Here is a 14857-nt window from a genome sequence, read left to right as displayed (position 1 = left end):
TGGCCATTGTCACACAGCTGGTATTATCAAAGGTGGAAACTGAACCCAGGTCTTCTTGACTTCTGAGACTGACTATACCACACTGACTTTGAATTGTTATTTTTCCCTTAACTGAAAATATTTTATCTGACCACGTTTAGATCTTTAATATGAGAGTCCTGGAAGAGTACTTTAGTAAATTCATATTATTTTGAACTTTTTATCTATCCCAAGGTATATAAAGGTATAAATGACCAATGGATATACCAAAATGGAAGCCACCTATTGCTAAATACCAATGGACTTTTAAATTATTTCATTGCATGATTTTTGTGTTTGAAGAAACTGCTTCTAATAACAGAAGCACAATAATTTGACAGCAGTACAGTTGAATAAGCTGGGATATAAACTATTCAAAAATGACAGACCTGTTTGTTTGGAAGAGTTCTTTTGGGGGGGGGGGGCAATGAGGGTTAAGTGACTTGCCCGGGGTCACACAGCTAGTAAGTGTCAAGTGTCTGAGATTTGAACTCAGGCCCTCCTAAATCCAGGGCTGGTGCTTTATCCACTGTGCCACCTAGTTGCCTCCTGGAAGAGTTCTTTTTAAAGCATAGTACTAGCATTAAATCCAAAACATTGCTAGAACAATAGTCAAAAGCATTTTTCAAGTACCTACTATGTAATAAGTACTGTTGTGAACATTCCAAATACAAATAATCCCTACTCTCAAGGAGCTTCCATTCTAATGGAGATAAGTATATATGGAATTATACATGGAATAAGTATAAAGAGAATAAATACAGGATTTTTCAGGATGAGGGCACTAAAAGTTACCCCATCAGGAAAGGCTTTGTGTTGTAAATGGTTCTTGAGCTAAATATTTTTTTTAATCTTAATAGTATTTTATTTTTTTCCAGTTACATATAAAGATAGTTTTCAACATTCATTTTTATAAGATTTTGAGTTTCAAATTATTCCCCATCTCTTCCTTCCCTCTACCCTCCAAGACAGCAAGCAATCTGATACAGGTTATTTATGTACAGTCACAGTAAATATATTTTCACATTAGTCATGTTGTAAAGGAAGAATCAGAACAAAAGGGAAAAACTTCAAGCAAAAAACACACAGAAAAGTAAAAATAGTATGGTTCAATCTGCATTCAGATTCCAGAGTTCTTTTTCTCGATTTGGAGAACATTTTCCATTTTGAGTCCTTTGGAATTGTCTTGTATCATTGTATTGCTGAGAAGAGCTAAGTGTATTACAGTTGATCATCACACAATGTTGCTATTACTGTATACAATGCTCTCCTGGTTCCCTCTTTTTTTGTTTGTTTGTTTTGTTTTTGTTTTTGCAGGGCAATGAGAGTTAAGTGACTTTCTCAGGGTCACACAGCTAGTAAGTGTTAAGTGTCTGAGGCTGGATTTGAACTCAGGTCCTCCTGACTCCAGGGCCGGTGCTCTATCCACTGTGCCACCTAGCTTCTCTTCTCCCCCCCCCCCCCCCAGCTAAATCTTAAAAGAAGGGGTGGATACTGTGAATGAAACAAGGAAAGAAGAATGCATTCTAGTCATGAAGGAGACCTGGTGTAAATGCAAAAAGACAGGAAATGGTTACCCTGTTTGAGGAATAGAGGGATGTTACAGAGTACAGGAAGTGGAGTCATATATAATGAGGATAGAATATAAAGTTTATTTTTTTCTTCTAGAAGTAATAAGCCATTGGATTTTTTTTTTTTTTAGTAAGAGAATGACATTTATATTCTGTGTTTATGGAAAATCACATTGGCAGTAGTGTAGATGATATACTAAACTGTGGAAAGATGAAGCAGGGAGGTGAATAAATGGTACATTGCAATAGTCCAAGCAAGAGGTGATAAGGACCTGAAATGAGGTGGTGCTTATGTGTTGACAGAAAAGGGGGGTCAAGATGCAAGAGATGATATGAAAGATAACATAGCAAAGTTTTCTGAGGGATAGGGGAAATTTGAGTAATGCCTTCCACAGAAATTGGGAGGTTTGGAAGACTAGTGGTTTGAGGAGATAAGATAATGAATGCTTTGTTTGGACATATTCAGTTGAAATGTCTCCAGGATATCCAATTTGAAAGGTATATCAAGGGTAGTTTAATGTGGTACTAAAGCTCAGAGGAGAGGCAGACTAGCTATGTAGCGCATCCAGGAGAGTTTGGACAACAGTGTCATGTAGCAGAGAACTCAAGCAAGAAAAGCACACTGTAAAAGTATCATATATGGCAGAAAGGAACTCATTTTGGGGACGTGCAGTTGCAGGAGGAAGACAGATTGTGAAGAGCTGATGAAAGAGTGATAGGGCACATAGCGACTGCTTTTTCTAAAAATTAAGGGGAAAACCACAGTTCAGACGTCATTTGTATTTGTACTACTTTGAAATTTCCCTGACTGACTTCTCCACCATGCCCTCATGCTTCATACCCTTCCTCCCTCACCCCCTTGCTTTTCAGCTTCCTCTTGTGTTTTGTCTCCTCCATTCAATTCTAAGCTCTTTCAGGACAGGGACTGTCTTTCTCTTTTTGTATTTGTATCCCCAGCATTTATCCTATTGCCTTGGCACAGAGTAGGTGCTAATAAATGTTTATTGACTTGATTAGAAAGAAAGTAGAAATATAGGTCAATGGCTTGAGGAGAAGATTGGGTTTCCTGAATATTTTTAAAGACAGGAAAGACAGGAGTGAATGCTTTAAAGGCAATAGGAAAAAAGCCAACAAAGAGGTTGAAGATCAATCACAGAGAGGCTTTGATTGAGGAAGCAATCCAGGGGCAGTGAGGTGGTGCAGCGGGTAGAGCACCAGCCCTGGATTCAGAAGGACCTGAGTTCAAATCTGGCCTCAAAGATTTGACTCTTACTGGCTGTGTGACCCTGGGCAAGTCACTTAACACCAATTGCCTCACCAAAAACAAAGGAAGCAATCTGATGGAGATAAGAGTTGGGGATGTGATTAAGGGCACATGTTGAGGATTTGCTGTTGGCAAAGAGAAAGAAATTATCAGAAATTATGGGAGAGGAGGAGATAGAAATGTCAACACATTTTGAAATGAATAGGATAGGAACTTATAGAAAATGGCCTTAGTAGGATAAATATTTTCCTACCCAATTAGAAAACACCCCCACCTCGCACACACATCTCTTATACTTGCAGGTAAATATTTAATTTGTCAGAAATTGCATTTCACCAGAATTTCATTTTATCTCCCTGAGATAAAATGACCCTAGAAGGTGACTCCTGTTCCTCTAACATCTCCACACTATCATTTTTTGGAGTGATTGCTACAATATCTACCTCATAGTATTGTTATAAGGAAAGCACTTAGGAAACCTTAATGCCCTGTATTAATGTGAGTTGTTATTAGATTAATTACTTAGAATTTGTGTCAAATAAACCTAAGTCTTCTCAGCCATTTAGGTGGCTGCAAAAATCTTTCAGGCCTTCCAACTTGTGCCTTTTATATACATAAGTAAAGGCTGTCAATTGAGTGGAATCACTCCATGAATCTTCCTCTTTTCAAGGACTTAAAGTAGAACTTACTGTGATAGCAAAGTTTTCTCTTGTCCTTGCGTCTTTTTGCCCAATTATCCTCTTAAATATTATTAAGTTATTTCTTGAAGGCTTTGGTTTAAAGAATCTGGGGGGGGTTATGTTTTCTTTAAAAAAGATACTAGATGGAGTTTAAATGAATAAATAAGGGTATCACTAAAATTTCTACCACTTTCAGATGATTTCCTGTGAGTCTATAATCTTGAGGTGCCCTTATTGTAGTACTCTCTGTTCTAAATAGTGATACAGTAGAGACTTTTTCTTGATACCGAAGTTATTGAGTGTTTTATTGTTGTTGTTGTTGTTGTTTTGTGAGGCAATTGGGGTTAAGTGACTTGCTCAAGGTCACACAGCTAGTAAGTGTCAAGTGTCTGAGGCCGGATTTGAACCCAGGTGGTACTCTGACCCCAGGACTTGTGCTCTATCCACTGCGCCACCTAGCTGCCCCCAGTTATTGAGTTTTAATGAGCAGTTTTGTATTCTAGGGCTTCTAGACCCTAGAAATCTTAGCAGATTTTAAGATAGATATACTCACATATTGTCTCTATACAATTGTTTGTTTCAGATATGTTCTTGGTTTAAAAAAAAAAAAGAATACCAAAAAAAATATGTCAATTATAATAAATAGAAAAGCTTTGCAGTTTGGGTGACAATATTAACGGTAAGCACTGGGCTCTGAGATGTGTTCCCTTTTCTACATTACGTGTATATAGCTCATTAATATCTCCATTTAGTATTTGTTAGTTGTGCCCTTCAAATTCTGCCACTAATAAGTGCGCTCTAAATTAGGCATGATGCCATTGTCTCCTTGGACATTTGTTCTACGCAGACAACTCCATTATCTCAGTAACATTTTCATTTTCAGAGATTCCTTTTCATGACAATTGTTGCAAGGTGTAACAAAGTTGTTTCCAAATGCAAAGGCCGAGTCTTGTGTTTTCAACAACGAACTACATTTTGTATTAATCTTGAATTTGTTTCAAAGGAACTACCGTTCCTTTGTTTCTTGAGGTCAAGCAGCTAGCCCAGCCTATTGGCTAAATTAGGCTGGTTTTCCACAGTAGGAGCTCCTTCCAAGCCAATCATTTAAGCTACAGATAAGTATTATTTTTCCCTCTCCCTCTCCCTCTCTTCAGGAACTGGTGGTTGCTCTGAGTCATCTCGTGGTTCAGTATGAGAGCAATTTCTGCACAGTAGCCTTGCAATTCATTGAAGAAGAAAAGAACTACCCTCTGCCTTCTCCGGCTGCCACAGGTACATCTTCACCTTTTGTGAAAACTCTGAAAAACTTTGACCTTCCCGGAACCATGATTATTTTGAAACAATAACCCTAGTCTACAAAAAAGCTACCTCCTCCTGGGTTGTTTAATTTTACTAATCGCTCCTTCAGGAGAATGGCGTGTTCACAGGCTTTTTGGTTGCCTAGCTTTGAGTATTCACCAGCTGTTCCATATGCTATTTTCTTTCTTCTCCTTGTTCTCATGTGTTTGGCTTCATTTAGGGAAGAAAAAGGAATTGCCACTGACCCGCATATTTCTCCTTATTTAATGTCATTTGGGAAATTGCATATGGTGAAAAATCTCTAAGGATAACAACTGCCACAACAGGAACTTGAGGAAGAGAAAATTGAACTCTCCCTGTGATGAGTGATTTAATCATTCCTTTGTCTGTGGCTGTGAATCATGTTAGGAAGCTATCTTTTCCCTCTATTTGTCCTTTTAACTGCAAATTATAGTCATCTTTAACATTTACATTTCATCCTTAAAAAGATCTCAAAGGGCAGGTAGAACTGCCCTTCTTAAATACACCTCTCTCGGCAATGAGGACAACCAGCTGTTTTCTACCAGTACCATTGCGTTTAGTAACTCTGGGAAGCAGAAGACAAATAAACTTGTCCAGTGAAAACAGTTAAATTTAGAGAGGCAGATTACAACTAGCAGACTTGAAAGCTAGCCAGAACACCAGGGCTGTATACCATGCTGGGTCATGTTTGAAGGAGTAATTCAGAAAGAAATGAACTTCTGCATGGATCATTAATAGTACTTCCTGTCGCATCCTGGTTTCTTAGAGGTTGTCATTCCCAGAAATAATTATGGCCAACTCTCATTAGATTAGGATAATATACACCTCTCTGAGCTACAAAATTTGTAGTTTTTCTCAATTTTATTCATTTTTATCCTTCTTGATCACTGAGTTCTTTTGCTTTTGTTAACGTCCGTCCCACTTGAATCTAGCAATGATAGCCATTTGTTTTGTTTTGTTTGACTGTTCGGTCTGGGAATCATTTTACTCTACAATTGTAACCACCTAGGGATCCTTAGTACCTTTGACCAGTTGGGAAATGTACTTCTCTTTTTTTAAGTTTGCAGTTGACCCTTTTTTCTTCTGTATGTTTTTTTTTCCACCTTTCCAAACTAGAGGGAGGAAGTTTGACACCTGTGCGAGATGGTCCCTGTACACCTAGACTTCGCTCCGTCAGCTCCTATGGAAATATTAGAGCAGTTACCACGGCAAGAAGTTTGAACAAATCTTTGCAGAATCTGAGCTTGACAGAAGAATGTAAGACAGTAGAATTTTCTGTTGAAAGGGGGTTTATCTTTACTACTTTTTCTATATACAGTCTTTCCTAGTCACCTTCTCTACTGCTATACATATGCCATGAAATGCCATCTGCTAACATTTTTATTAGCCAAGTGCTTACATACACAGTAACTCCCCATTGTTTATTGACTGTAGACTTTTTCCAGAGTAATTCTAGTCAATCTCTGAAATGACCTATGTGTGCAGCGGTCAAACGAGTCCATCTTGATAACACATTTTAACCACTAGTGGATAAGGCATACACTCTAACTTATAATTAGTAGACATTAATTAATGTTTACTGGGAGTACATTTCATTTCAAAAGAAGCAGAACCTCTCTGTGTGCACATGTGTGTATGTGCATATACATTCTACTCTCTTTGAGGTGAGTTATATCCTTTAAAAGCATGTCGCTGTAGAAGACTAGGCGGTCGGTTACCAGAGCATATTACTTAACTTTTACTCCTCTCCTGCCTTGCTTTTGGACAGCTGGAAGTTCTGTTGCATTCTCTCCAGGCAATCTCAGCACCAGTAGCAGTGCAAGCAGCACCTTAGGCAGCCCTGAAAACGAAGAGTACATCCTTTCATTTGAGACAATCGATAAGATGAGAAGGGTCAGTTCTTATTCCTCACTGAACTCACTCATAGGTAAGCTGTGTGTTTTCTTTCTTTTCCTGAGAGCCCTTCCATCTCTGAGATTTGTGATTCTGTAACTCCAGCTTGGTTCTTTGTGCTTTCTCACTACCATGAAGATTACTCTCTGTAGAGCAGAACCAAATTTTTCCACAGCCTTTCCACAGTTTACCAGCTGAATAGATTGGTTCCTCAAATTCTCACTTTGGAGAACTGAACAAGCATTATGTGGAAATAATCCAGAGTTGAAATGGGCAATACTTAATTGCCCACTACCTTTTTCTTCGCTTTATTCCATATATACTGAAACCTCTTTTTTTGTAAGGATGCTTTCCTAGTTGCTCTCTTGCATCTATAGTTGAGCATGTAATTTTAAGGAGTAGCAGGATTAGATGGTCATGTAAGAATTTTAGTTTGTTAAAATCTGCTGAAATCTTTCATCTTCCCCTTAGACAGCATTTGAGCTTTTTAAGGTAAGTTAAGTTACAAAAGATAGAAGACTTCCTATCCTTGGTGCCCTGATTAAGAATTTTTGAAATGCTGAATTTTATCACATTTCACATTATTGCCTCTAAGAATTCTATTATCATATACTCAGTCCAGGAGAAAACATCCTCATTTAGATGTCAGTTCAACCACATTCACTTTTTCATCATTTTTTCCACTAGGCTAAACTTGTGCTTTCAGAACATAGCTATTGTACTAAATGATAGTCAGCATCCATAAGGATCTTGACAAGCTTGATCATCAAGCTGAACCTAATAAGATGAAATTCAATAGGAAATCATGTGGTCTTGCACTTAAGTACAACAGATCAATTCCTGATCAGAAGCTCAATATGAGTTAGCAGTGCTATGTGATTGCCAAAAACAGCCCAGCAGTAAGAGGGGCCCAGCGTCCAGGCTACTGTATGTACTCTGTCCATACTGTATGTACTTGTCTTTGTTAGAGCTGCTCTAGAGCATTGTAACTTAAGAACACTGAGAAACTGGATGACTTCCAGAGGAGGAACACCAGATTGGTGAAGGGGCTTGAGTCCATTACATGAGAAGCAGTTAAAGGAACTGCACATGTTTAGCCTAGTGAAAAAAAGACTTGGGGAGACATTATAGCTCTTTGAAGGAATAGCATGTAGATAAATCATTGTAATTGTTTGCTTTGGGAAGAAATAGGAGCAATGGGTCCAATGTTGAAAAGAGTCCAATTGTCCAAAAGTGGAGTGGCATTCCTTTAATGGGGATGGGTTCCCCTTCCTCAGAAGACTTCAGGCAGAGACTGCCTGACTACTTGTGGGGCTTCCATCTCTTTTGGCCTGCACAGGTTGGCCACTGAAGTCCCTTCCATCTCTCAAATTCTGTGATTCTGTTATCATCCTAAAATCAATACGGAGTCACTGGAGAGTGGTGAGGAGAGAAGTCTTATGCTCAGATCTCTATTTAAGGAAAATCATTCCTATGGCTATGTAGAGGGTAAACTGTAGCAGGGAAAGATGAGATGGGAAGATGAATTAAGAGCCCATTGTTTGGGGGCAGCTAGGTGGCACAGTGGATAAAGCACCAGCCCTGGATTCAGGAGGACCTGAGTTCAAATCCAGTATCAGACACTTGACACTTGCTAGCTGTGTGACCTTAGACAAGTCACTTAACCCTCATTGCCCAGCAAAAAAAAAAAAAAAGATCCCATTGTCATAATCTAGGTCTACAGTTCTCAATGTGCTATCTGGGGACCCATATGAGTTCTTAGTACTCTTTTGTAAGGTGGGGTGGGTGAGGGTGGGGTCTATGAGACAAAAACTTTTCATACTTATGCTAATCTATTTCATAATAATGTTAGCATGGCAAACATTGTTAGATGTAACCCTCATAAACAAAAGCTCTTTGAGGAGTCCTCAATGTAAAGAGGTCATCCTGCTGAGAACCACTGATCTAGATGAAAGGTGATTAGGATCTGAACAATAGTGGTCACTGTTTTGAGGATAAAAAAGGGATCAGGCATAAGAGATTTTGTGAAGCTCTAAACATATCAAAATTTGGCAACCAATCAGATATGTAGATTGAGGGAAAGAGAAGATTTGAGGACAATGCCAAGGTCATAAACCTGAGAGACAAGAAGAATAATGTTGCCCTTTACAGAAGTAGAGAAGTTGGAAAAGAACTGGGTTTTAGGGGGGAAATAATCTGTTTTGGTCATGTTGATTTTGGGGTGTTTCTGGGTATCCAGTTTAAAATGTCAAATAAGCATACTGATGTAATACTAAGGTTCAGAGGAGAAGTGGTCTAGATATATAGATCTATGAGTCATCTGCATAGATTTGTTGGTTTTCAGTTGTGTCCAACTCTTCGTGACCCCATTTGGGGTTTTCTTGGCAAAGATACTGGAGTAATTTGCTGTTTCTTTCTCCAGATTATTTTACATATGAGGAAACTGAGGCAAACAGGATCAAGTGACTTGTCCAGTGTCACGAGTTAGTGTCTGAGGCCAAATTTGAACTCGGGTCTTCCTAACTCTAGGCCTGGCACTATCTAATGTGCCACCTAGCTGCCCTGCAGTTAACTGCCTAAGGGTGATCATTAAACCTGTGACAATTAAAAATATGAATAAGCGACAGTTTCTGGATGATTTAATTATTTTATTAATAGGCCAGTGGGTTATTAATAGAAGGAGGTTTTTCGGCTATCTCTCTCAGACCAAAGATCCCTCATGGTGGTAGGATCAGTTGATATACCCTTCCATTATATACCATTGAAATCTAATTGGCTAACAACATTCAAATCTAATTGATTGACATGACTGGAGGTGGGTTATATTAAAATGAAGTTTTGGATCCATGACTCCTGTCATCAGAGAAAGAATCTGAGACCCCTTATGCAAAAGACTTGCCATCTAGGTGTGACTGTGCTTCAGCTTCAAAGTACTCCAAGTCCTTTAGTTTATCTAAACAAAAGAATCTATTTCTGCCTAAGGCTTTTTTGTAAGCTTGGTTTGGGCTTGACCTAGATGAGGAGATTTAATGGAATCTCTCAAGAAGAATTTTCCTTTGAATGGGAGGGAAAGGAGAAAGTACTAAGAAGGGGAGATCACTGGGTTCACCAAGATATTGATTATTAATAATTATTCCCACAAACCCATGATAACCCATGGTTCTAGAGACACCAAGTGTGAGTGAGAGAGAAAGGATGAGGGCCCAGGACAGAGCCTTTGGGTATGGCACTATTAGAAAGTAATATGAACAATGAGCTAACAAAAAGAGCCTGAAGAGTTGGACGGGTAGAAAGAGTAGTGTTATGAGACACACAGAGAAGAGAGAGCATTCTGGAGGAAAGCCTGGTCAACTGTGTCAGATGTAGCAGACAGGTGGAGAAGGATGAGTACTAAGAAAAGATCATTAGAGCTTACAATTAAGATCTCACATGTAACTTTTAGAGCAAAATTTTCAGTTTATTGATATGATAGGAAGACAGATTACAAAGAATCGAGGATCAAGTTAGAGGAGAGGAAGTAAATACTAGTACTGTCAGTTTCTTTTAAAAGTCTGGCTAAGAAAGAAAGGAGAGCTACTGGAAGATGTCTTGAGGAGATTATAGGGTGTATTGAAGACTTTTAAAGATGGAAGAGATGGGCATATTTGAAGATGGTAGGGAAAGATCTAATAGAGAGAAATTGAAAATAGACACTTTGAATCTTACAGAGAAGCTAAAAGGATATGTGATCAAGGACATATGTAGAGGTATTCGGTATTTGCAAAGAAAAGTACTACCTCACTGCCAAGAGACCAATTGAAAGGAGGAGAGTGTTGGGGTGTGGTGTCAAAGAGATTTAGGTAGAGAAAAAGGTACAAGCAGGACAGTTCATGTCTTATGACTTCATTTTTCTCATCTTAGAGATGTGGTCCTCAGCTTAGAGATAGAGGGGAAATGTGGGAAGCTTAAAAAGAAATGGTTTATAATACCTTCTTTGAGGAATTCAGATTATTTAATGAAATTGTAGAAATTCTGCAACACACAATAGCACCTATAAGTCAGAAATTTGAAATCTTTTATGGACTGATATATAAGAAATCCCCATAGCATAAATACTGACACCAAAATATTCTGGACATATCAATGAACTGTACTAAAATTAGACCATAATCATAGGTCAAACTATAGCCCACAATTGATCCATAAAAGACCAATTTTGTTAAAAGATGTCACTATTCCAAATCATCTCAGCATCTCTAAATAACATGAAATAAAAAGATTTCAAAATACAGAGATCTAGACAAGGAAATCAAATTCATGTGACAAGTGGAAAAGAAGTAAATAATATATGTTGTCTACTCCACGGCTTCTTTAACTTTCTACTTGCATCCCCTTTTCACCCAAGAAATTTTTATGCAACCCTGGGTATGTAGGTATATAAAATAGGTATTCATAACTTTTTACTGTTGCCACATTTTTTGCAAGCCCCACATTCAGTTACTCAACCCCTTATATGTTCGACCCATAGATTAAGAAGCTACAGCTAGCATTATACAGCTAGTCTACATCTGTCATTATAATGTATATGCTTTCAGCAAACCTCAGAATATCGGCTTAAATCATAACAAAAAAAGTGGTTATTTCGTCTATTTCTGCAAGTGCCTTGTCTCAGAATCATGTCTAACTGAACCACATTAAAAAAGATGAAACCAAAACAACAACAACAATAATGATTAAAACCCCCTCAAAATATCATCCAAAAATATCATCATCCGGGTTGCAAAGGGGTAAAAGAATGGATAATGGCAAGTAAAGTTTTACTAGCCAAGATGATTTCCTGTGAGAACTCTATATGCCCTGAAGCTGGTGTCCTAGCTGTGAACCCCTGACAATAATCCTGAAATTCTGACTATTTAGGTCCTAATGATATCATCAACTATATTATTATCCCATTCAGTATGTGATAAAATTGCTTCTACGAGTCTAAGAAATAGATGGGTGGCATAGGGTTGTCAGCTAGCCCTACTCAGAGGGGTCATGATGAGCAGCTTGACACAGTAGATTCTAAAATGAGTAATGCTCCTTTGCGTTCTAATACCACTAGAAGTGAAGACAGAGTGGAACAAATCAGAAACACCAAGGCCCCACCTGCTAGAAGTGCTTTGATTGTGATGACTCTGACCACTAAAGTAAAACCATGTATATATGAAGTAGACAGAAGAAATTAATACTTTCATTATGTGCTATGACTATATCATATCAATGTGGAAACAGATTTCACCAGTTATAGGCTAGGGCTTCAAGCTACTTTTTATCCATAGTCCCCTCAGCTCCAAGTAACAGAAGCATATTACTGACCAGTACTCAAAAGAAAGAGCCTCTAAAATCTGAAGGGGGACAAAATGAAGATGCTGAAGTTATACAAAATTTTCCACTATTTCAAACTCCAGAAATTATACCTAATAATAAATTCATGATCAAAACAGCAACACTATTTCCAATGATATTGCAAAGGAAATGGACATACTTAGCCAACTGATTTTTACCAAAATAGTTATTTTTAACAATTGGTATCCGTTCTTATCATCATGCACAAACACATTTCTCCCACAGTACTTGACAGAAAGCATTAAAACAATTCAGGTCCTTTACATAATAGTCTATAGAGCTGTTGCCATGGAGAACCATAGGAGAAAAGATGGAACTATCAAGTAATACTCCTTAGGAAAGATGTTAAACCCTATCATGGCAGAAGCAACTTGAGAGAGCTATTGAATATCTACAGTAAGATATTGAAAGAAGACATCAGGATCTAGCTCACACACATAGTAGAAAATACATAATGACCAATTAAAGGCAGCAGAAAAGAAACATTCAGAAAGGAATACAGAATACAAAACTGTGTCAGAAATTCTCAATTCTTTTAATTAGCAATTGAAATCAGAAGTCAAAAAGTAAAAAGATAAAGATGATACAAGACCAAGAAGTACAAAGATCAAAATTAACAATTCAACACCAATCAAAAAATTCACTACTGATGCTTGAAAACTAAAGGAATCAGAGGCAATATAGCACCCCTGAAAAAAGGAGAATGTCATAAATTTCTAAGTCATCTGAGTCTAAGTATTAAAGCTTTCCAAAAATGGATTGGACTGCCTTCAGAGGTGCTAGTCTCTTCTTCATTGGAGGTCTGCTAGCAAATGTTGAATGACTATTTCTCTTATATTTTGTGTATCCGCTTTCCTTTTCTAGTCCATTAAATCCATTTAATACCCAATGTACCCAAAATTCTATTTGTTGTTTTAAAAAAAATTAGGCAACCATGTTTTGTAAGTCCGCATTATTGTACTTTGCTATCCAGAAGTTTTTGGTTCAGTTGGCAAGGAGAGACAGAACATTGGATAGGGCTAGATCATCTCTAAAGCCCCTCCCAGCTTAAAATTGTGTAAACCTATTAATTTGACCAAAGTCACGCAGCTACTGTCTCACTCAGGACTCAAACCACAGTTTTCTCAATCCCAGTCTAATCCATTGTTCTTTCCACTCTACCACCATTAAGTGCTTTGTGCTGCTGTCTGGGTATAAAACCTGTGTTCTCCTTGGCGCTGCTTATAATTAGTTATATTCCCTGATTTTAAACAATGGACTCAGACATCTGGCCTTTTTAAAGGTGGTGTAGGGTTCTAGACCTTTGATTTCATTGGTATCAGGAATTCTCAATGAGAAAACTTTCTCTTGGGGTATGGCACTATTACCAGAGCAGATTGGAACCTGTTGGATAACTATGAGTATCAGAGAGTTGCCTGGTTTGCTGAGAGGTTCAGTCAGTGACCAACCTGGCTACTGTCCCATTCTATGGCCATTAACAAATGATCCAAGGATCACTCAGTTTCTGCATATATAAAATGAAAAGTTGAAAATTTTCCTAAGATAGCCCAACATCTTTCCCTTATACAGCCATTGGTGGAAGGACTTGAGTCTCTCCCTCTTAGCCACCCCCTCTTTATATGGGGACTAATCAACATTTATTTGGAAATAATTGTTGAAGTCTTCTGTCTCCTACTATTCAGCATTTGATCAGTAAATTAAACTCCCTGCTGAAGAAGGAAGGTTGGAAGACTATTTTTCCATCTTTTGTATTCCAGTTCAGATTTTAAGGCTTATTCATCTGTACTGATACATTTTTTCAGCTGAATTTCCATATGAATTCATGTAGGTATTTAATGGAACAAATATCTAGCCTACAAGATTTCAATTCAATCTTTTTCAAACAGGTAGTAGCATATCCTGTTACATCTATTATCCCAAACCTGTTCTCTTTTTGAAAAAAAAAAATCTGATACCCATTACTGTGCATCCATTGATTCCCTAAGCACCCTGTAACAAATACTATCCAATCCTGACCTGTCCTGAATCTATGCCATTAGAGCTATTTTATAAACCTCTACTGAATGGCTTTTCTGGACTAAGTGGGGAAAAGAAGTAATCATTGCTCAGAAAGATGATAGGATTTTCTCCTGTAGAAAACTAAACCACTAGCTGCCAAGGGTGAAAATTGTTGCAAGTTTAAGATGCTGGTGTACTTTGGAAATACTGACCTTCTGGAATGATGTGCCTTTGTGTATGATGCACATTTGGAGAGTTTTTTGACAGTAATAAAAGTTCAAATGTGAAAGAGCTTGTTGAATGGACAGAAATAGAGGAATAAGACCAATGTGTAAATAAAACCCTAATCAACCTCACTCCATGCTCATATCTACTAATTCAGACATAAAATGTCATCCTTGCTTTCTCACTATACTAAAGACAAAATTTAAGATTTTAACCTGAGAAGAAATTAAGATAATACAAAAAGCTAGAGGGGATAGTTTAACCACTGAGTAAGCTGCAACACTGTCAGTTATTCTTCCCCAGCTCTTCCTTACTTTTTCCTCTCTTTGCTAAGACTCAAACCTCTGATCATTTCTTCCTCATTGAATCTGATTCTGTGAGCATTTGTGCTGGAGAAAACTACTCTTTTATCTGTGGTTTAGACAAGCTTTAGAACAGTTGGTGAGAAATGTCCCAAAATGAGCTAGAGATAAGGAAAGGAAACTTAAGAAAACAAAGTAGCTACTCTCCAAAGCTTGCCT

At 37.8% G+C, this 14857-nt stretch overlaps 1 protein-coding gene across 3 annotated transcripts in view; it reads left to right on the top strand.

Annotated features, from left to right (window-relative positions):
* RPTOR (regulatory associated protein of MTOR complex 1) overlaps nucleotides 1-14857 on the top strand; it is a 505620-nt gene that overhangs the window by 358848 nt on the left and 131915 nt on the right. For 2 of the 3 annotated variants that reach the window (XM_044002819.1, XM_044002817.1), the window contains exons 18-20: nucleotides 4688-4805; nucleotides 5970-6110; nucleotides 6622-6780. In XM_044002819.1, the coding sequence (XP_043858754.1) occupies nucleotides 4688-4805; nucleotides 5970-6110; nucleotides 6622-6780 (418 nt within the window). The remainder of the gene's footprint in view (nucleotides 1-4687; nucleotides 4806-5969; nucleotides 6111-6621; nucleotides 6781-14857) is intronic. The other variant, XM_044002818.1, reaches the window with a different exon arrangement.

This window comes from Dromiciops gliroides, chromosome 4, assembly GCF_019393635.1.
Source record: "Dromiciops gliroides isolate mDroGli1 chromosome 4, mDroGli1.pri, whole genome shotgun sequence".
NCBI lineage: Eukaryota > Metazoa > Chordata > Mammalia > Microbiotheria > Microbiotheriidae > Dromiciops > Dromiciops gliroides.
Note: the sequence above shows the minus strand (reverse complement) of the source record. Positions and strands in the feature narration are given on the sequence as shown.